This window comes from Mobula hypostoma, chromosome 3, assembly GCF_963921235.1.
Source record: "Mobula hypostoma chromosome 3, sMobHyp1.1, whole genome shotgun sequence".
NCBI lineage: Eukaryota > Metazoa > Chordata > Chondrichthyes > Myliobatiformes > Myliobatidae > Mobula > Mobula hypostoma.
Window position 1 is genome coordinate 4,527,242 of NC_086099.1, and position 24,352 is coordinate 4,551,593.

The 24,352-nt window shown below is 42.0% G+C and overlaps 1 protein-coding gene across 2 annotated transcripts in view; it reads right to left on the reverse strand.

Moving 5' to 3' along the window:
- Positions 1 to 24,352, reverse strand: part of smad2 (SMAD family member 2) — a 123,168-nt gene that overhangs the window by 25,060 nt on the left and 73,756 nt on the right. For both annotated transcript variants that reach the window (XM_063042591.1, XM_063042590.1), the window contains 3 exons: positions 22,095 to 22,169; positions 21,766 to 21,819; positions 548 to 760 (listed from right to left, as the gene is read on the reverse strand). In XM_063042591.1, the coding sequence (XP_062898661.1) occupies positions 548 to 760; positions 21,766 to 21,819; positions 22,095 to 22,169 (342 nt within the window). The remainder of the gene's footprint in view (positions 1 to 547; positions 761 to 21,765; positions 21,820 to 22,094; positions 22,170 to 24,352) is intronic.

The following is a 24,352-nucleotide window of genomic DNA, read 5'->3' on the forward strand; positions in this document are numbered from 1 at the left end:
GATCAAGATTCTTCCTGGGGACTTACTCCAAGAAAGAGAAGGCTCCAAATGTTGGCAAATTAATGCTTGTTGGCAGACTGGGGTCCTTTCAGAGATTCTTAGATAGGTACATGGAGCTTAGAAAAATAGAGGGCTACGCAGTAGGGAAACTCCAGGCAACTTCTAGAGTAGAATTACATGGTCAGCACAACATTGTGGGCCGAAGGGCCTGTAATGTTCTGTAGATGTTCTAACTAATACTGGCCTGTGAATCAACTCCCCCTCCAATGATTCAGACAAAGCATTATGGTACATATTCTGATGGAGGCTGGGGAGAAGTGGAGAGTTAAATAGATGATTTGTGATAGATGATTCATCAGTTTTCTCTTTTGATTATTTTATGATCCAGTTACTGTGTTTTTTCTCTCTGGTAGGTTGCCATTGTTCATCTTATTTTAGATAATAGTTCCCAGTTTGATCAGCTGAGGTGTTTTCTTGCAATCTAGCTTTTCTTTGAACACCACTCTTGTCTTAACTTTTACATATGCAGACAAAAAAAATCACTTACCAATGTGTCGTCGTGTCATCTCAACAGTTGCATTTCTGTTGACATTAGATAGCAAACCCAGACAAAATCTCTCCGAATTTGAAGGGTCTGTAAATCCATCCACAGTTAATGAAGGCTGAGATGCATGAAAGGTTTCACCGACTCTCTGGTTTAACTCATAATATGCTATTGAACACCAAAATGCTGGCTCCGAATATGTTACAGGTTGTAGATCTGCAACAATAAAATATAGAGAATTTTACACTGATAAGTATTTTATCACTTCTGGGAAAATGAATGATCTACAAATCTTACAACATAACTTTTCTGAAAATGTTTTGAATTATTTCTATGCCTAAAGAGAGCTTGCCCAACTTGAACAGTAAATTACTTGACAAATAAAATGCACATGATCAGAGATTCTGATACAGAAAGAAATTGACACTAATTGATGCCTTTTAATCATAAAGCTTGCTTTTCAAATGCCAAAGAACTTTTTGCTCCATAGGCAAAAATGGACAAGCTATGCAAGGCAGAATTTTGAAGTCCTCCCAGAAAAAAAACTTGGCTCCTTAAACCCTACCTTGAAATTTTATCCCCTTTTGTATCATAGCAAGTTAAGTCTACCTCTAGCTTAAGCACATCATCAAAAATTAAAGAAACAGATGATGCAACATTACATCATTATTACATTTTAAGGAGAAGCTAAAGGGGTAATGAGAAACTGTTCATCCAAGTTCACCTCCATTCCAGAACCAAGGTCTCCACATTTCAACAATTATGCTACAAATATTCTTGAGTGTGCATGCATTTAGATTCTCTTCAGTCAAATGTGAAGAGTGTCGTTCTGCAGAGGTCAGTGTTGGGACTACTTCTTTTCATGTTACGTCAAGGATTTGGATGATGGAATTGAAAGCTTTGTGGCCAAATTTGCAGACAATACAAAGATACGTGCAGCGGCAGGTAGTGTTGAGGAAGCTGGGAGTCTGCAGAAATACTTGGACAGATTAGGAGAAGGAGCAAAGAAGTGGAATATAGTGTAGAGAAATGTCTGGTCATGCACTTTGATAGGAGGAATAAAAGCAAAGACCATTTTTAAAACAGGGAGCAAAATCAGAAATGGGAAGTTTAAAGGAACTTGGGAATGTTAGTGCAGGCTTCCCCAAACATCAAACTTGCAGGCTGAATTGGACAAGTAAATGCAATGTTAGCATTCATTTTGAGGGGTCCATAGGATAGTCAGAGTCATAAAACACTACAGCACAGAAACATGCACATTGGCCCATCTAGTCTACAATGTCATAATTCCACATGCTTTTCAATGCCAACTTCATCTGCCATTCCTACAATATTCCTCGCATTGAAATGTACACAGCTCAAAACACTAGTCCCACCATTCTCAACCTCTGATCTCCAACTTTGTATGCAGGCTTAACAAGATCTTTCTTCACAACCACTCCACTCAGCATTACATACTTGCTTTTATATTCTGCACGCCACAATTCCTGAGGTGGCATTGCATAATTAGGCATTTGGCAAAGGCCAATAAAAAAGCCACACAAGTTTAAGCGGAACAGCCACTGAATCAGTGGGCCAGTGTTAGTGTGAGGAGTTCAGGCTGAAATCTCAGAGATTTCAGCAAGGAGAGGCAAAGGCTGTACATAGTCTTCTTTTTATTTTGTTTAGTATTTTTCTGTTTCTTTCTTATTAGACAATTAGAGCAGTAGGGATGTCAGGCAGGACAGCTGATTGCTCCTCTTGCAGGATGTAGGGACGCAAGGAGACTTACAGTATTTCTGATGATTACACCTACAAGAAGTGCTTCCAGCTGCAGCTTTTTTCAGATCACAAGGAATTAAAGCTGGAACTGGATGAACAGTGGATCAATCGGGAGTCTGGGGGGTGATTGACAGGCAATATAGGGAGGTGCAATAAGAAAGAAACACTAAACAAACAAAAAACTACCTACAGCGCAGAATATAAAAGCGAGGATGTAATGCTGAGACTGTATAAGGCATTGTTCAGACTGCACCTGGAGTATTATGAGCAGTCCTGGGTCCCTTATCTGAAAAAGGATGTTCTAGCATTGGAAAGGATCCAGAGGAAGTTCATGAGAAATATCCTGGGAATGGAAGGGTTAATATATGAAGAGCATTTGATGGCTTTGGGCCCAGGGCCGGACGTGATATACCCCAGGTTGCTGTGGGAAGTGAGAGAAGAGATCGTTGGACGAGTAGCTATGATCTTTGAATCCTCTTTGGCTGCAGGGGAGGTGCCAGATGATTGGAGAATAGCATATGTAGTTCCCTTGTTTAAAAAAGGTAATAGGGAGAATCCTGGGAACTACAGACCAGTGAGTCTTATGTCGGTGGTCTGCAAACTATTGGAAAGGATTCTTAAGGATAGGATCTACGAGCATTTGGAGAAGAACAGTTTACTCAAGGATAGTCAACATGGCTTCGTAAAGTGAAGGTCATGCCTCACGAGCCTGAGTTTTTTGAAGAGTTAACAAAAGAAATTGATGAGGGTAGGGCAGTAGATGTGGTCTACATGGATTTTAGCAAGGCATTTGACAAGGTCCCCCACGAGAGACTCGTCCAGAAAGTCATGAGGCATAGGATCAGTGGAACCTTGGCTGTTTGGATTAAAAAAATTGGCTTACAGGAAGAAAGCAGAGGGTAGTAGTGGAAGGAAAGTATGCTGCCTGGTGGTCGGTGACTAGTGGAGTACCACAAGGATCTGTCCTAGGACCCCTGCTTTTTGTGATTTTTATAAGTGACTTGGATGAAGAGGCAGAAGGATGGGTGAGTAAGTTTGCGGATGACACAAAGATTGGAGGAGTTGTGGATGGAGTTGTAGGTTGTCGAAGGTTACAAGAGGATATAGACAGGATGCAGAGTTTGGCAGAAAAGTGGCAGATAGAGTTCAATCCAGATAAGTGTGAGGTGATGCATTTTGGAAGGACAAACCAGAAGGCTGAGTACAGGGTTAATGGTCGGTTACTTAAGAGTGTGGATGAACAGAGGGACCTTGGGGTTCCAATCCATACATCCCTCAAGATAGGGTAGTTAAGGCCTATGGGATGCTAGGCTTCATTAATAGGGGGATTGAGTTCAAGAGTAGAGAGGTTATGTTACAACTCTACAAATCTCTGGTGAGACCACACTTACAGTACTCTGTTCTGTTCACCTCATTATAGGAAGGATGTAGAAGCTATGAAGAAGGTGCAGAGGAGATTTACCAGGATGTTGCCTGGATTGGAAAACAAGTATTATGAGGCAAGGTTAGCGGAGCTGGGACTTTTCTCCTTGGAGCATAGAAGGATGAGAGGGGACTTGATAGAGGTCTACAAGATTATGAGAGGCATAGATAGGGTGGATAGCCAGTACCTGTTTCCCAGGGCACGAATAGGAAACACCAGAGGGCATATGTAGAAAGTTAAGGGAGGGAAGCTTAGGGGAGACATCAGAGGTAAGGTTTTTTTTACACACAGAGGGTTTTGGGTGCCTGGAATGACTTGCCAGGGCTAAAACATTAGGGGTATGTAACAGCCTCTTGGACAGGCACATGGATGAAAGAAAAATAGAGGGTTACCGGGTAGTGTGGGTTTAGTACTTTTTTTTAAAGGAATATATGGGTCGGCACAACATTGAGGGCCGAAGGGCCTGTACTGTGCTGTAGTATTCTAGTGTCTAGTACTTTGAGTTTAAAAGAAAGGGAGGGGCGGTGGTGGTGGATTATCACATTGAAACCTATCGAATATCAGAATCAGGTTTATTATCACCGGCATGTGTCATGAAATTTGTTAACTTAGCAGCAGCAATTCAATGCAATACATAATGTAGCCGAAAAAATAAAAATATAATAAATAAATTACAGTATACATATATTGAATAGACTAAACATCATGCAAAAACAAATAATATATATTTAAAAAGAGAGGTAGTGTTCAAAGGTTCAATGTCCATTTAGGAATCAGATGGCAGAGGGGAAGAAGCTGTTCCTGAATCGCTGAGTGTGTGCCTTCAGGCTTCTGTACCTCCTACCTGATGGTAACAGTGAGAAAAGGGCACGCCCTGGGTGCTGGAGATCCTTAGTGTTGCAAGGACGTGGCAGTGGAACGAACCCAAGTGCTGAATACGGGTGCAGAGGCCCAGTCGGGAGGCGTTATGGCCGTAGTGAGCATGGAATTGGTGCCCAAGGGAGTCTTTACCCAGAGTCTTGGTTTTAGTACAGAATTCAGGAACGATGCTAGACTTAGAACTGATAATCCTAAAATAATCCAAAATGATAGGAGAAGACAGGAGTTATATGTTATATGTGTTAACATATAACACATATGTTATGTGTGTTCTTGGTTATATTGGACTGATAAAAATGAACAACCACCTTGGGTTGATTTGGAATTGAAAGCTGTGAAACAACTTTACTTAACTTCGTTATTAGGCGCCTCTTCACCTTGTCTTTCTCCCTGGACCTCCTGTCCCATGATCCTCTCGTATCCCCTTTGCCAATCACCTATCCAGCTCTTGGCTCCATCCCTCCCCCTCCTGTCTTCTCTTATCATTTTGGATCTCCCCCTCCCCCTCCCACTTTCAAATCTCTTACTAACTTTTCCTTCAGTTAGTCCTGACGAAGGGTCTCAGCCTGAAACGTCGACTGTACCTCTTCCTACAGATGTTGCCTGGCCTGCTGCGTTCACCAGCAACTTTGATGTGTGTTACTTAGTAATGAACGCTGCCTTTCTGAGGCACCGCTTTTTGCAGATATCCTGGGTATTTTGTAAGCTAGTACCCAAGATGGAGCAGACCAAATTTACAGCCCTCTGCAGCTTCTTTCGGTCCTGTGCCCCTCCATACCAGACAGCGATGCAGCCTGTCAGAATGCTCTCCATGGTACATCTATAGTGGTAAGGGAGGAAGTGTAAGGGCATATGTAGCACTTGTTCCGCTTACAAGGATAAGGGCCAGGAGGGAGATCGGTGGGGAGGGATGGGGGTGGGGAGGGAAAGATGAGCTTAGTGGTGGGATCCCACTGGAGGTGACGGAAGTTACGGAGAGTAATATGTTCTCCCCCCTCCCCCTTTTCTTTCTCCCTAGGCCTCCTGTCCCATGATCCTCTCATATCCCTTTTGCCAATCAACTGTCCAGCTCTTGGTTCCATCCCTCCCCCTCCTGTCTTCTCCTATCATTTTGGATCTCCCCCTCCCACTTTCAAATCTCTCACTAGCTCTTCTTTCAGTTAGTCCTGACGAAGGGTCTCGGCCCGAAACGTCGACTGTACCTCTTCCCAGAGATGCTGCCTGGCCTGCTGCATTCACCAGCAACTTTGATGTGTGTTCCTTCGTTGTTGCCATCAGGAAAGCAGCACAGAAGCCTCAGGTTCCACAACACCAGGTTCAGGAACAGTTATTACCCCTCAAGGATCAGGCTCTTGAACCAGAGGTGATAACTTCACTCAACTTCATTCACCCCATCGCTGAACTGTTCTCACTGAACTAAACTAACTTTCAAGGACTCATCTGATGTTCTTGATATTTATTGCATTTGTTATTTTTTTCCACTTTTTTTGCAGTTTGTTTCTCTACCCCCCCCCCCCCCCCATTGGTTGCTTGTCTGGCCTGTTGGGTGCAGTCACTCATTAACTCTATTGTGTTTCTTATATTTACTGTGAATGCCCACAAGAAAATGAATCTCAAGGTTGTATACGGCAACGTACTTCGATAATAATTTTACTTTGAAGCTCTTGACCATGTCTGCATGCTTTTTTGCATTGAGTTGCTGCTTTATGATTGGCTGATTGAATATTTACATTCACGTGGTGTACTGCTGCACCTAATAAAGTGGCCACTGAGTGTAAATCAGCCATTATTTAGACTCAGTAGAAAGATGATGGGCTGAATGGCCCAATTCTACACCTATAGTCTAATTCTAACTCTTCAAGGGTAGAACTATTGTAGCAAACCACTCACACATGATGCCATTACATTACGCAAGGACCTATCATCTTATAACATCCTCTGAATTTGAAATGGATCACTGTGAATCAAATATGAGACACAAGAGATTCTGCAGATGCTGGAAACCCAGAGAAACAGACACAAAATGCAGGAGAAACTCAGAGGGTCAAGCAGCAGTCAACATTTCATCGAGACTCAAAGTGTTGAAAGACTGACTGGCCTGAAACACCAACTGTTAATTTTCCCCAAAGGATGCTGCCTGACCAGCATTTGTGTTGGAAACATTCATGATTAGCTTGCTGGTCAACAGAGAAACCTCTGCTCAGTGCAGGTTCTCAACCTGTTATGCATGACAAAGAAGCAGATTTACAAATAGGAAACTTGAAATTGCTCAGAACACAATGCCTCCAGTTGGCCCACGTTAGATCACAGAAGCTGAAAATAGCTCATTTTAAACAGTATGAAGGAAAATTTTCCACACTAATCATTTTGTAACCGTACTTGCTCATCATGATTCTTCAGTAATTTAACATCTGCTCACCTACTGAGAAGTATATTAATGATTCAATAGAAAATGTTATCTTCAAAGAAATTCACTTCTGATATGATCCATTTACTCACTGATGAAGGAAAATTAATTGGGATGGACTGCTGTTATGGTAAGACTATGCATTAGTCATGAGGAACATAACCTTACCACCGAGAGGTCATACACAGTTTGGAGTATGTCACAATAGTTTCTTAGTGAAGGTCCGAATAACTGAGGCAGAGATCGGGAGTTGAATCAGAGGGACATTAGAACAGCGTGTGTCCTCTTTTCACAGAATCCTGGTTAACCCCTTCTGTACCAAATGCAGCAATTCAGATCAATGGGTTTACTATACATTGTCAGGATAGATCTATAGAGTCTCTCAAAAATAAAGGTGGAGGAGTATGCCTCATGATCAAAATCTCTTGGTGCACAAATATATCAGTGCTGTCCCAATTCTGCTCACCAGACCTGGAATATCTCGCAATAAAGTGCCGTCCAGTTTACCTACCATGGGAGATTTCCGTGATCATTTTGGTAGTGGTATATATTCCACCTCAGGCCAATGTCAATCAGGCTTTAGATGATCTGAGCAATGGGATCAACATGCACGAAACAGCACACCCTAATGCCTTCACTATCGTTTTGGGGGATTTTAACCAGGCTAATCTGAAAAAAAATCACTAAACAATTACCATCAACAGATCACTTGCAATACCAGAGGAAGCAACACACTGGACCACTATTACACCACTATCAAGAAGGCCTACCGTGCTATTCCAGGCCCTCACTTTGTCTGATCACCTGACTGTACTTCTACTCCCTGAGTATAGGCAGAGACTGAAGACCGCAGCACCAGTAGCAAGGAACAAGAAAGTATTGTCAAGGGAGCACAGGAGCGGTTACAGGTCTGCTTTGAATCGGTGGTCTGGACCATATTCAGGGATTCATCTGGATGAGTATGCTGCAGTTGTCACCGACTTCATTAAAATCTGTGTGGATGAGTGTGCGCCTACAAAGACTTGCTGCACATTCCCAAACCAAACCATGTGGATGAACCAGGAAGTACATCGTCTGCTGAAGGCCAGATCTGTGGCATTATGGTCAGGCCTGTACCAGAAAACCAGGTATGGCTTGCAGAGGGCTATTTCAAGGGTGAAAAGACCATTTCAAACAAGGTTGAAGGCAACATTGGATGCACAACTCTGGAAGGGTTTGCAAGACGCAACTTCCAACAAAGCCAAACCCAATACCATGAATGCCAGCGATGCTTCACTACCCAAATAAACTCAATGCCTTCTATGCCCAGAAAGGGAGAATATAACTGCAGCTGTGAAGATCCCTGCTGCACCTGTTGACCACGTGGTCTCTGTCTCGGAGGCTGATGTTACCTGGTAAGGCTCTGAAAACTTGTGCCAACCAACTGGCTGGAGTATTCAAGGACATCTTCAACCTCTCACTGCATGGGTGGAAGTTCCCACTTGCTTCAAAAAGGCAACAATTATATCAGAGCCGAAGAATAATAACGAGCTGTCTTAATGACTATTGTCCAGTAGCACTCACATCTACAGTGATGAAATGCTTTGAGGTTGGTCATGACTAGACTGAACTCCTGTCTCAGCAAAGACCTGGACCCACTGTAATTTGCCTATCGCCACAATAGGTCAACGGCAGACACAATCGCAATTGCTCTTCACACAGCCTTAGACCACCTGGATAATACAAACATCTCCGTCAGGGTGTTGTTCGTCGACTATAGCTCAGCATTTAATACCATCATTCCCACATTCCTGACTGATAAGTTACAGAATCTAGGCCTCTCTATCTCCCTCTGCAATTGGATCCTCGACTTCCTAACTGGAAGAGTGCAATCTGTGTGGATTGGTGATAATATCTACCCTTGCTGACGATCAACACTGGCGCACCTCAGGGGTGTATGCTTAGCCCACTGCTCTACTTTCTATATACACATGACTGTGTGGCTAGGCATATTTCAAATACCAGCTATAAATACGCTGATAATACAACCATTGTTGGTAGAATTTCAGGCGGTGACGAGAGGGCGTACAGGAGCGAGATATACCCCTAGCGGAGTGGTGTCACAGCAATAACCTGCCACTCAACTTCAGTAAGACGAAAGAGCTGATGGTGGACTTCAGGAAGGGTAAGACAAAGGACCATACACCAATCCTCAGAGGGATCAGAAGTGGAGAGAGTGAGCAGCTTCAAGTTCCTGGGTTTCAAGATCTTTGAGGACCCAACCTGGTCCCAACATTTCAATGTAGTTACAGGTGTCCCCCGCTTTTCGAACGTTCGTTTTACGAAACCTCATTGTTACGTAAGACTTACATTAGTTACCTGTTTTCGTTAACAAGTGTTTTCACTGTTACGAAAAAAGGCAGAGCGTGGGAAAAGCAGCACATGAAAAAAAAAATCAGCGCACGCCCCGAGCAGCCGCTCTCCCCTGGATTTGGAACGGCATTCTCACCGGCATTGCTTGAACACGTGCCTGTGAGCAGCCGTTTGCAAGATGAGTTCTAAGGTATCGGATAAACCTGAAAGAGCTCGAAGGGTGTTGCACTTAGCGTAAAACTAGACATAATTAAGCGTTTCCATCATGGTGAACGAAGTAAGGACAAAGTGAGTATGGCTTGTGGAAGTTGACGAAGATGATGTTGAAAAGGTTTTGGCATCCCATGACCAAGAACTGATAGATGAACAGCTGATGCAATTGGAAGAGGAAAGGATAACGATCGAAACAATGCAGTAGCGAACTGAATGTGAAGTAACTGCGTGAGATTTTCGCTGCAATGATAAAGTACGACTTCAATTTTGAAAGGGTACGTCTGTTTAGGGCATATTTGCAAGATGGTTTGAGTGCTTACAAAGAAATGTATGATAGAAAAATGCGCGAGGCTGGCAGACAAGCAAGCCTTCCACATCAGCCACAGCAGACGACGAACCTCGACCTTTGACATCGAGGCGGGCAGTCATAAGAGAAGATGACCTGCCTACCCTCATGGAAACAGATGACACCCCGGTGTCCCATCACCCCAATCCCCAGGCCACAGACAGATACCGATTCGTGGAGAATGCAGCGGTAACCGGGAGGCACACAGAACATCTTTAAGAAAAAAGCCGAAATAAACATAGAAACATAGAAAATAGGTGCAGGAGTAGGCCATTTGGCCCTTCGAGCCTGCACCACCATTCAGTATGATCATGGCTGATCATCCAACTCAGAACCCTGTACCAGCCTTCCCTCCATGCCCCCTGATTCCTTTAGCCACAAGGGCCATATCTAACTCCCTCTTAAATATAGCCAATGAACTGGCCTCAACTTTTCCTGTGGCAGAGAATTCCACAGATTCACCACTCTCTGTGTGAAGAAGTTTTTCCTCATCTCGGTCTTAAAAGGCTTCCCCTTTATCCTCAAACTGTGACCCCTTGTTCTGGACTTCCCCAACATCGGGAACAATCTTCCTGCATCTAGTCTGTCCAATCCCTTTCGGATTTTATACATTTCAATAAGATCTCCCCTCAATCTTCTAAATTCCAATGAATATAAGCCTAGTCGATCTAGTCTTTCCTCATGTGAAAGTCTTGCCAACCCAGGAATCAATCTGGTGAACCTTCTTTGTACTCCCTCTATGGCAAGAATGTCTTTCCTCAGATTAGGGGACCAAAACTGCACACATTACTCCAGGTGTGGTCTCACCAAGGCCTTGTACAACTGCAGTAGTACCTCCCTGCTCCTGTACTCGAATCCTCTTGCTATGAATGCCAGCATACCATTCGCCTTTTTCACCGCCTGCTGTACCTGCATGCTTACTTTCAATGACTGGTGTATAATGACACCCAAGTCTCGTTGCACCTCCCCTTTTCCTAATCGGCCACCATTCCTGCTCTTGCCACCAAAGTGGATAACCTCACATTTATCCACATTAAATTGCATCTGCCAAGAATTTGCCCACTCACCTAACCTATCCAAGTCACCCTGCATCCTCTTAGCATCCTCCTCACACCTAACACTGCCGCCCAGCTTCGTGTCATCCGCAAACTTGGAGGTGCTGCATCTAATTCCCTCATCTAAGTCATTAATATATATTGTAAACAACTGGGGTAAAAGAACTGAGCCTTGCGGTACCCCACTAGTCACCGCCTGCCATTCTGAAAAGGTCCCATTTATTCCCACTCTTTGCTTCCTGTTTGCCAACCAATTCTCTATCCATATCAATACCTTACCCCCAATACCGTGTGCTTTAAAGTCCTGACGAAGGGTCTCGGCCTGAAACGTCGACTGCGTCTCTTCCTATAGATGCTGCTTGGCCTGCTGCGTTCACCAGCAACTTTGATGTGTGTTACCGTGTGCTTTAAGTTTGCACACTAATCTCCTGTGTGGGACCTTGTCAAAAGCCTTCTGAAAATCCAAATATACCATATCCACTGGTTCTCCCCATCCACTCTACTAGTTACATCCTCAAAAAATTCTATGAGATTCGTCAGACATGATTTTCCTTTCACAAATCCATGCTGACTTTGTCCGATCATTTCACCGCTTTCCAAATGTGCTGTTATCATATCTTTGATAACTGACTCTAGCATTTTCCCCACCACCGATGTTAGGCTAACTGGTCTATAATTCCCTGGTTTCTCTCTCCCTCCTATTTTAAAGAGCGGGGTTACATTAGCCACCCTCCAATCCTCAGGAACTAGTCCAGAATCTAAAGAGTTTTGAAAAATTATCACTAATGCATCCACTATTTCTTGGGCTACTTCCTTAAGCACTCTGGGATGCAGACCATCTAGCCCTGGGGATTTATCTGCCTTTAATCTCTTCAATTTACCTAACACCACTTCCCTACTAACATGTATTTCTCTCAGTTCCTCCATCTCGCTGGACCCTCTGTCCCCTACTATTTCCGGAAGATTATTTATGTCCTCCTTAGTGAAGACAGAACCAAAGTAGTTATTCAATTGGTCTGCCATGTCCTTGTTCCCCATAACCAATTCACCTGTTTTTGTCTGTAGCGGACCTACATTTGTCTTAGCCAATCTTTTTCTTTTCACATATCTATAAAAGCTTTTACAGTCAGTTTTTATGTTCCCTGCCAGTTTTCACTCATAATCTTTTTTCCCTTTCCTAATTAAGCTCTTTGTCCTCCTCTGCTGGACTCTGAATTTCTCCCAGTCCTCAGGTGAGCCATTTTTTCTGGCTAATTTGTATGCTTCTCCTTTGGAATTGATACTATCCCTAATTTCCCTTGTCAGCGATTGCTGATTGTGGCACCCCTGATCTGGGCTGACATTTACGTGCCGGGCGGCACCTAATTAATTAGCATATTTATTTTGGCTTTTTTCTTAAAGATGTGCTGTGTGCCTCCCGGCTACCGCTGTACCCCTGCATGCTTCGCGGATCGGTATTGGTTTGCTGCCCGGAGGGTGGGGGCCACTGCACCACCCAAACTCTGACGACTCAGCCTAACACACCATCATTAGTGTGCTCGGAGCTTTCCCAATTCTGGTAAGTGATACTACACTGTACATACATTATTTCTACTTTATATAGGCTGTGTACTTTTATGTGTTATTTGGTATGATTTGGCAGCTTCATAGCCTAAAGGTTACAGGAGAGAGTCTTCCTGCCAAGAGAGCCTTCCTGCCGAGAGAGCTTGCGTGAGGTTTTCTGCTGACGGCACTTGCGTGAGATTTTCTCTACGGAGAACAGTGCAATGATTGTGGAAAAGTATTTCTACTTTATATAGGCTGTGTATTTATCATATCATTCCTGCTTTTACTATATGTTACTGTTATTTTAGGTTTTATGTGTTATTTGGCATGATTTGGTAGGTTATTTTTGGGTCCGCGAACGCTCACAAACTTTTTCCCATATAAATAAATGGTAAATTGCTTCTTCGCTTTACGACATTCCGGCTTACGAACAGTTTCATAGGAACGCTCTACCTTCGGATGGCGGGGGAAGGCAGCTATACTTCATTAGAAGTTTGAAGAGATTTGGTATGTCAACAAATAGACTCAAAAACTTCTACAGATGTACTGTGGAGAGCATTCTGACAGGCTGCATCACTGTCTGGTATGAGGGTGCTGCTGTTCAGGACTGAAAGAAGCTGCAGAATGTCATAAATTTAGTCTACTCCATTTTGGGTACTAGCCTACAAAGTATGCAGGACATCTTCAAGGAGCGGTGTTTCAGAAAGGCAGCATCCATAATTAAGGACCTCCACCACCCAGGGCATGCCCTTTTCTCATTGTTACCATCAGATAGGAGGTACAGAAGCTTAAAGGTGCGCTCAGCAATTCAGGAACAGCTCTTCCTCACTGCCATCCGATTCCTAAATGGACAGTGAACCCATGAACACTACCTAACCTTTTAAATATATATTTTTTCATTTTTGCACGATTTTTAATCCATTCAATATACACACACTAAATTTACTTACTTATTTTTATTTTTTTTCTTCTATATTATGTATTGCATTGAACTGCTGCTGCCAAGTTAAATTTCGCAACATACCAGTGAAAATAAACCTGATTGATTAATTGGATGAGTGGATTGCCTAGAGAAAGCCTGCATGAAGAAAATTGTATCAAACTTGGTGGGTTTTGCATTAAATGGTAGAATCAGCAAAGGAATTTAAATATAGCTGGTGACTTTAACAGCTGCAACTACTTAAGCAGAAGAGAAAGAAAAACAGGAAACCATAGCCTGACATTTGTAATAAAGAAAGTACTGGGATTCTATTATTAAAGTAATAATGAAAGAACACAGAAAATAATAGGATAAGGTAGACTTATGAATGAGAAATCGAATTTGACAAATTTGTTAGCGGTTTTTCTTGAGGTTGTTGCCATCAGAATAAATAAGCAGAAACCAAATATGATTGCTGCCCCCACAGAACGCATGACACTGAATTGACAGATTGATGATTGGTTCATGTACAGATAAGAGTGTAGGAATAAATGTGTCATTTTGGGGTTGGGTGGCTGCAGCAAAAATTGTTGCTGCTATATCAATGAGGAACCAAGTGCAACATGTCCACAAATGCTGATGATAGAAAACAGTGGCAGCTTGGGCTGGGAGGATGATGCAGATACACATCAGCATATACAACTGACAGACCAACGGAAAGGAATTAGCAAGGACAAAAATTTTTCCCACATATTATAATCTATCTACCAACAAAATGAGGAATAAGGGCAGGTAACCACCTGGCTTTTCAAACCTGCTCTGCCATTCATCAAAATAGCAGCAAATTTAGAACTTCAAAGCCATTCTGCTGCACAGCACCGAGAATCACTTTATTCTGTTAAAACCAGTGAGCTATCAATTTCTGCTCTGAATTCAATTAACTGACCCACCAAGGTCCTCTATGGTCGATAATTCCAATGATTCACCACCAACAGCAGAGAAATTTCTTGCGATCTCAGTTCCAAATGGCTACTCCTTATTTTAAGGCTGTGACTTGGGTCTGAACACCCAATTCAGCCGGGGGAAACATATCCAATCAGTTAAGCAGTCCCAACTGCCAGTTTGAATGAGACCTCTTCTCATTCTTCTAAACTCTCAGTAGTGACGAAATTCTTGAGTATGCCCAAAATTGCCAATCTTTGAAAAAAAATCTCTCTCCTGCCATGGTAATCTTGAGCACAGATTATCACTGATTAATGTATTAGTAACAATAACTATGGACTTTTCTTAAGGGAAAAAGATGAGTCCTGTTCCTCAACACAAACAAAAAGCTGAAGGAATTCAGCAAGCCAGGCAGCATTTATGGATGGGATTCAAATGACTGACATTTCAAGCCAAGATGTTTCAAGTATTAGAACATTAGAAAGTTTTTGTAATTTGTTTTTTTATTGAGTTTCATCATCAAACAAACTTTCCATTGGATGTATTTCAGATACTGTACATATATATCATATAATCATATTTGTCACAAACCTTCACATAATATTTATCTGAAGTATATTCTTATACAAAAAAAAGGAAAGAAAGAACAATCGAAAGAAAACTATGTACAGAATAGGGAGTGATTTTTTTTTAACAACATATTCATTGATTGTGAGAATAAAATCAGGCCTATGAGAGTAGTTAAACCATTTTTTCCAGTATGAATAAAATTGTTCCAACTTATGATTAACAGATGTTGTTATCTTCTCCATTTTGTAAATGTCCAGTGTAATTTCCATCCATACATTTAAAGTTGGACTCTCCTGAGATAACCATTTCCTGGTAAGGGTCTTTTTGCCAGCCACCAGCAATACATTCACTAAATATTTATATTCATCTCTTTTCAACCATTCTTGAGGTATATACCCAAAATATATGGTCTTGCTCTCTAGGTGTATTTATCTGTTAGTATACCATTGAAATTTGCAGAATATAACTTAATTGATCTACTCCCTGACCAAATAAGAACCAAGAAAAGTGAATAAAAAGAAAGGTAAGGAAGGAGTGGTTCCAAGGCTGGGGTCTCTAGATGACCCTGGGTTGGGCTATAAGAAAAGTCTAGCCATGGGGGATAGCCCCTCCTATCTGTGGGTTGAGGGCCCCCGCTGCAGTACCTATAAAAGTAAGTAAAAAAAACTACGTCCATTACACAGAAATGATTTACCTGTGTATTCCTCCCATGTATGTATTATCATTTAGGTGGGGAAAAAGGAATGAATAAATGATTTGTTTAAAAATTGAGTAATATAAAATCCACATTGTAACACATATTTCTCGAGATAGGTATATCACCGTCTATTTTTGCTTCCGTTTAGTTTATCAGCACTTTTAAAGTTAGCCAAACCTAACGGCTCTACTGGGGGAGGTGAGGGCTGCCCTCGAAGAACTGACAGTCTCTTCCTAAAATCCTTCTCTCGTCCTGTTCCCGTCCCCTGCTTTCTAGGTTCTTTTTCTATTTCCCAAGCAGTTCAGGGTAACAGCTCAGCCAGAGTTTCCCTTGGTTTGACCACACTAATGGGCAGTCCTCTCTTCTCCATGTCTGTAGTCGCCTCTTCCATCGTCTGATATAGTTGTATCCCTTCTTGGTAAAATACCCTCAGTTTAGCAGGGTACAGGGTTTGGAATTTAATCTTTTCTTGCTTTAATATTCGTTTCACTTCAGAATATTCCTTCCGCTTCTGTAGGACCGCCGGGGGTTAATCATGATCGAAGTATATTAACTTTCCGTTCCAAAACACCCTCTTCTTACCTCAGGCCCTTCGTAGAATCTCCGCCTTGCTCTTGAATCGAAGGAATCTAAGTACAATGAAGCGTGGTTTATCTTCGCTGTCTTTGGGAGGCTGGTGGACAAGCGAATGATACGCCCTCTCAATTTCAACCTCTGTAGTCGGAGAAATCTCCAGCGCTTCCTGCAGCAGCTTGTCTACAAAGTCCATCATCGACAATCTCGCCGCTCCTTCGGGAACATTATAAATCCTGATATTTTTCCGTCGCGATCTTCCCTCCTGGTCAAGCAATTTACTTTCCTGTTGATTTAATATTTTTATCATCTTACTTAGTACCTGTTCCACATTTTGCATGCGATCTTCCACCTTATCGATTCGAGTCTCTGCCACCGCTATTTTCTGATTGACATTGGCGAGCTCTGACTTTATATCATTGAATTGCTGCTTTGTATCTTTTTGGACTTCCCTTATCTCTTACAAAATCCTTATCATATTTGCCACTTTGCCTGCACGAGGCCCAGCGTCAGCGTTGCCGCCAGGTGCACATGCAGGAGAGCCACGCGCTGCACCTCTCTCTTCCATAGGCTCCGCAGTGGTGCTTTTTTAATCTCCATTCTTTCTCCCCATTCTTGCCCCTCTTATCAATTCAGATATTTTCGAAAGATCTTATATCTGACAGATTAACAGGGCAAAATATGTGTTGATTTAAGCTGCCATTCTGAACGATGACGTCACCGGAACCTGAACATTAGAAAGTTTTTGACAAGAACAGGCCATTCAGCGCATCAGAACTTGCCAAATTCCTATTCTTTAATTTAACATTAATAAAAGTACATATTATTAATAAAAGTATAAACCTTTTAAAAAGATTAATGATAAATATAATTTCCTAATTGTACTGTTATTGTAACTGCTTACTATTCAAATACTGATGCGTACACTAGATCTGTGATGACTTCAAAACACATCATCCAATGTCATGTATTCTCGCAACCGCCTAGTTGATGCCAATTCAGTGTGAAACATTTCCTGTAAAAATATCTCATTACTCTCAAGTTGTAAAAAAAATCATAAGTTGTTTCATTTGGCAGTAAAGATGTATCTTTTTATGATCAATGGGATTTAAAGAATCTAGGGTGGCATGTACGTCACAGGCTTGCCGTCCCAGCTCTGGGGAATTTACACAGTCTCTCCTTTCATGGTCCAACTTAATTGAAACAAGATATTTTCATTCCTGCACTCAGATATTCTCAGAAAGGGCAACATGCCATGTCTTCCTAATTGGTTGCTGCAGCTTCAAATTGGCTTTCAGCGACTGTATAAAAGGACAGCTGGGTCTATTTGAAAATCTCTCAACACTAAAGTACTCTGCTCTTTCCCACAAATGTTATCAAAAATATATTCCCCTTACGCAGTGCTTCAAGATCAAGGACAACTTGCTTCTACTTGTTTTGTGGGACCTGAAGTGGCTAAAGAGGTGACGTGATTCTTCCATTGTTTACACATACATGTCTGTGCACCCCCAGTACATTGCCTCATGGTTGTCAATACCAGATTGAAAGCAAGTAGCCACGGGCCAGGAGATACCCAAACGATGGTGCAGATTTACAGCAGCTCATAAAATAAAAATACTAAATAAGGAAGCTCTGAATACTTCCTCAAATCATTTCTTTGCTTAGAAATCACCTCTCACAACAGCTCAGATTAGAATGATTGCTTCAGGAACCACAGGAGTTGCATGGAGAGTTGGTAGATTGGATTCAAAATTGGCTTGGCCACAGAAGATAGAGATTGTGATGGAGGGTTGTTATTCTGATTGCAGCTTTGTGAACAATGCTGCGACATCAGTCTGTGAAACATACACAGAATAGGTTTGCAGACAACACAAACATTGGTAGAGTGTTCAAACATTCTGATAGTGAGGAAGGTTCAGGGATAAAGGAGCAAGACCAGATGGAAACGTGGATAGAAAAATGACAAAAAAGGTTTAAACCGAACAAGTGTTGCAGTCTAGCATGTCAAATGCGAGAGGCAAGGTCCCACAAACCATAGGCACTGCAATGGCCTGAAGAACTTTAAGCATAAATGGCAGGGATTTTTAAAAAAAAACAGGAGCTTTGGTGCACTACAGGATCTTGGGCAGCAAGCTCATTGTCCTCCCAAAAGTAGCAAAATTAGCAACACAGTACAGTTGTAAAGACAATATATAACGTACTTGCCTTCAACAGTTGGGATGTGGAGTACTGCCAGGGAGGTCAATTGCAGCTGTGTAACATTTGGTCAGGTCACATTTGGAGTATTGTGGGTAGTTCTGGCAGCTGCATTACAGGATGGACATGGAGGCTCTGCAAAGGGTGCAGGAGAGGTTCACCAGGATGCTGCCTGGATTAGAGAATATGAGCTATGAGGAGACATTAGATAAACTTGGTTTGTTTTCTTTGGAACACCATAGGCTGAGGGACAACCTAATCTAAGCATAGAATTATGAGAAGCATAGACATCAGTCTTTTTCCCAAGATGAAAATGTAAAAACAAGAGGGCATAGCTTCAAGATGAAAGAGGGAAAGTTTAATGGGCAAAGTGAAAGATGGAATACAGTATAGAGAAGTGCATGGTCATGCACTTTGGTAAAGGGATTAAAGGTGTAGAATATTTTCTAAATATAGAGCAAATTCAGAAATCAGAGGTTCAAAGGGACTTGCAAGTCCACATTCAGGGCGCCTGAAAAGTTGAGTCAGTGGTAACGAAGGCAAACAATGTTAACATTCATTTTAAGAGGCCTTCAATATAAAAGCAAGGGTGTAATGCTGAGGCTTTATAAAGCATTAGTCAGACTGCTCTTGGAGTTTTTTGCACAGATTTGGGCCTCTTATCTAAGAAAGGATCTGCTGACTTTGGAGAGGTTCCAGAAATGAAAGGATTAACGTATGGAGAGCGTTTGATGCCTCTGGTCCTTAAAAGGATTGGGGGGGGGGGGAAGAGGGTGAATATTGAAAGACCTCGATAGAGTGGATGTGGACAGGTCATACCCTATGGTGGGGCAGTCCAGCCTCAGAATACAAGGGTGTGTGTCTATGTATGCATGTCTGTGTTTCTATACAAATATGAATAAGTACATGTAGTTAAATTAGTAGTGCAAAATCAGAAATAAAATAAAGTACTGAGGTAGTGTTCATGGGTTCAATGTCCATTAAGAAATCAGATGGCAGAAGGGAAAGAAGCTGTTCCTGAATCATTGCGTGTGTGTCTTCAGGCTTCTGTACCTCCTTCATGATGAACTCTGCCTTTTTGAGGCACCGCATGCTTCCAGATATCATGGATACTACAGAGCCTAGTGCCCATAATGGAGCCGACTAATCTTACAACTCTCTGCAGCTTACTTCGATCCTGTGCAGTAGCCCCCAGCCCCCATACCAGATGGTGATGCAGCCAGTCAAAATGCTCTCCATAGTACATCTGAGGAAATCTGTGAGTGTTTTAGGTGACACCAATCTTATCAAACTCCTAATGAAATACAACCACTATCTTGCCTTCTTTATAGCTGTATCGCTATGTTGGGATCAGATTAGGTCCTCAGAAATATTAACACTCTGGAACTTGAAATTGCTGACGCTCTCCACTTCTGACCCCTCTATGAGGATTGGTATGTGTTCCCCCATCCTACCCTTTCTGAAGTCCACACTCAGCTCTTTGATCTTACTGACATTGAGTACAAGGTTGTTGCTGTGACACCACTCAACTAGCTGGTATATCGTGCTTCTGTATGCTCTTTCACCACCATCTGAGATTTTGCCAACTACGTTTGCATTATCAGCAAATTTATAGATGGCATTTAAGCTGTGCCTAGCCACACAGTCATGGGTACAGAAAGAGTAGAGCAGCAGGCTAAACACATATCCCTGAGATGCACCATTGTTTATTATAAGGTGGAGATGTTATTTCCAATCTGCCCAGATCATGATCTTCTGGTTAGGAAGTTGAGGATCCAGTTGCAGAAGGAGGTACAGAGGCCCAGGTTCTTTAGCTTATCGACCAGGACTACAGGAATGATACTGCTTAACGCCAAGCTGTAGTCAATAAACAGCATCCTGACATAGGTATTTACATTGTCCAGGTAATTCAAGGCCACGTGGAGAACCAATGCATTTGCCATAGGCCTATTGTGGCAAAAGGGAAATTGAGGTGGATCTGAGTCTTGCTGTGGCAGGAGTTGATTCTAGCCATGACCAACTTCTCAAAAGCGCTTCACCGTAGATGTGTGTGCTACTGAACAATAGTCGTTAAGGCAGCTTACACTGCTCTTCTTAGGCACTGGTATGATTATTGCCCTTTTGAAGCAGATAGGAAGTTCTGACTGTAGCAATAAGAGATTGAAAATGCCTTTGAACACCCCCTGCTAGTTGGTTGGCACAAGTTTTCCAAGCCTTACCAGGTACTCTCCATAAGGGCCCGCCACCTTGCAAGGGTTCACCCTCCTGAAAGACGCAGCTTGGTATCAGCCTCCAAGACAGAAATCACAGGGTCATTAGGTGCTGCAGGGATCTTCATAGCTGTAATCTTATTCTCCCTTTCAAAGCGAGCATAAAAGGCACTGGGCTCATCTGGGAGTGATCACACTGCCATTCATGATGTTGGGTTTCACACTATAGGAAGCAAGTACTAGCTTGGAGAATATTTAAAGCAGAGGTTGATAAGTTCTTGATTAGTCAGTGTATCAAACGTTATGGGGAGAAGGCAGAAGAATGTGGTTGAGAGAGAAAATAAATCAGCCATGATGAAATGACAGAATAGACTTGATGGGCTGAATGGACTAATTCTGCTCCTATGCCTTATTGTCTTAGTTAAATTTTCTTTCTAAACTAGCAATAACTTACACTCAAGATTATCACAGGATTTTTTTTTAAATTCGAAGGGTACAATGTTTAACTCTCTAACACAACAACTTTCTAGAAATCCATGTCATATTGTTTAAATGCAGATGCACTGCAAAATGCATCTTTAGGGAAGTTTCATCCTTCATTGAATTTATTGAAAGTAGATTTATTTCATTTACATGACCTTCATTATCACAAAACACTCTGGTACTTAGATCTGAGTAAATTTCATCATCTCCCCTTTTCACTGGTTACTCATGATCTAGGGGCGTCCCTTAATTCAAATAGAAAGGAAACAAATACAACCTTGACTCCCACTTTATGCTGGGAGGCATCTTTGAGACTCTTGTTCAGTCATTATGGATGGCACAACTATTAGAGCTGCTGCCTCTCTTCTCTGTTCAAGCAACACAGGATCAATCCCAACTTCCAGTACTGACGGGAGTTCGCATCTTCTCTGATATCAACCAGCTTGCCTTCAGCTGCACCAGTTTTCCAATTACCACTGCAATTTGCCTCTTATGTCAGTGGGTGGTGGATACGGAGAGGATAGGTTACAAAAAGATCAGGGAATGTGCTTTCCCAGCATAGATGCAAAGGGCTTAATAACCTCCTCAATCAGAAGGACATCTTTATGAATAGAAATTTTTAAAAGAAATCAAGGTGCAATTGATCTTACCCAAGCTGTGGTTAACTGGTGATAAGGTACTTGGCGACATTTCTGCAGGAGACCCTAAAGATGGAAACACTGACATTTTAGCTAAATAAAATAATTGCACTTTCACTATTTATTACAGATTAAACTTGCGTATTTTAAGATAAATTACTGTCAATGTCAAACCTCGAACAAGAGTTGCTTAATTTTAAGTCCTATTTCTCTTACACAAATTAACAGAAAGGTACAATTTAGTTTTCATTTAAATCAAGACAAATTATCTCAAAACTATTTGAAAGTTGCACAATTGATTGTAAATTCACCAATAATCAATGAAGAAAATAGATACTCACCTGTATCCATACTTTGGTTCATTTGTTGATCACTGGTCTCTCCATCTTCACTAATGTAGCCAGGGGGAGGTGTTTCTAATACATTGAGAGAGCAGCTGTTTTATTGTTGAAGTGATCAGATGGCCACTTTAACTATGTCATGTAAGAAAACTATTTTCTGTCACATTAACACCTATAAACTCCACAATATGTTCATTGGTACACAAAAAGATTCTGCAGCTGCTAGAAATTTTGAACAACAACATACTGAGGAAACTCAGCAGATCAAGCAGTACCAATGAAGAGAAACAGTTGATGTTTTGGATTGAAACTCTGATGGAGAATCTCAGGCCTGAAATGTAACCTGTTCATTCACAAGTTACTTTCAAATGTTTTAAATTAGATTAAATATCCTGGAGATTTGAAAGGAGAAACAGAAATAATGAATCTGGACATGTGGATTAGAAAGCATCCATCACAACCCCACTATTTACTAGAGGTAAACAGAATTTCAGGATGTATATTGTATACATCTCTCTGACATCAAATGCACCTATTGAGTGAAAATAAGACTCGATTACCCAATATTGTTGGAATCTATAATGTATCTTAACAGACCACACGAGAGGAAGAGGATTGAATAGTCAGCTTAGATTTATGACAGGAACATCACATCTGACTAATAGAATTTATCTTAACAGTTGATGTTGACAATTTATTCTTTTCCATAGATGATGCCTGACCTGCTCAGTTCCACCAGCATTTTGCATGTTTACTCTGGATTTCCAGCATCTGAAGAATCCCTTCTGTGTAGAATTTAATTGAGAATTAATTTTTGGCAGGATGTCATGAGAATGTGGAAAGAACCACCAGTGGATGTGGAGGATTTAGATTTTGAAAAGGTTTTTGATAAAGGTTCAACTGGATACTGATCATCAAAGAACACAGAATTGTAGGTAATATACTAACAGATTGAGAAATAACTATCAGACAAACCAAATAGAGGGAAAATAGACTTAAGAAAAAGAAGTTCTCAGGCTTTGTTTAGTATAGTATTACATGAGTACTCCACCCCCCGTTACTCACAATTTGGCTGAAGGAACCATAGTAAACTAGGTGGCTGAGTGCAGGTAAGATGATATGTTAATGCAAGGGAAATTCTCTATTCAGAAGCCTCAGTATCCAAACATTAGTTGAGTTAATTTAAAACTCAACTAATTGAGTTAGGTGGGGGGGGGGGGGAGAGAAACGGCAACACACGGCCGGGGGGGAGACAGAGAGAGAGACACACACACACGAGGGCAGAGAGACAATGAGAGAGAGACACACAGATAGGGAGAGAGACAGAGAGACAAAGAGGGAAAGATGGAGAGAGACACTTGGAGGAGAGAAACACAGAGGCAGACACACAAACAGAGACACTCTGGGTGGGGAAGAAACACGGAGGGAGAAAGAAAAAGGGAGAGGCAGATACACACAGAGGGGGAGATGGAAACACACACGCACGGGGAGGGAGAGAAAAACATGGAGAGACACATGGTGTGGGGAAAGACACACATACACACACGGGGGGGGGGGGATGAAAGACACAGAGGGATACACACCGTGTGGGGAAAGACCCATAAACAGGACAGACAGCAAAAATAGTTTATGGGAATAATAGAGGAAATGTGATTAGGATAGAGAGCTTGATGGTTGCCACAGGAGGCACAGACAAATGTCTCATTTCTGAACACCAGATCTGCCATGGATGCTGGAAATTGAGAGCAACATATTCAAAATGCTGAAGGAGTTCAGCAGTTCAGGCAGTATCTATGAAAATAATTAATCAACCTATGTTTCGGTCTGAGACCCTTCATCAGGACTGGAAAGTGGGAAGATGCCAAAATAAAAATTGGGGGGGGGGGGGGAGGGGAAGGAGGACAAGCCAGAAGGTTATAGGTGAAGCTAGATGGATGGGAAATGTGAAGGGCTGCAGAAGGAATCTGATTGGAGAGGAGAATGGACCATGGAAGAAAGGGAAGGAGGAGGGGTACCAGGGAGAGATGATATACAGGTGAGGGGAAGTAAGAGGTCAGAAAGGGGAATAGAAGCTGAAAAGGTATGGGGGAAAAAAGTCACCAGAAGTAGAAATCGATGTTCATGTTATCAGGTTGGTGGCTACCCAGGCAGAATATGGAGGTGAAGCTCCTTTACCCTGAGGGTGGCCTCAATGTGGCAAAAGCGAACATGGACTGACATGTCCTCATTCCTGTCTGTAAGTTAGGCCTCTGAACAGC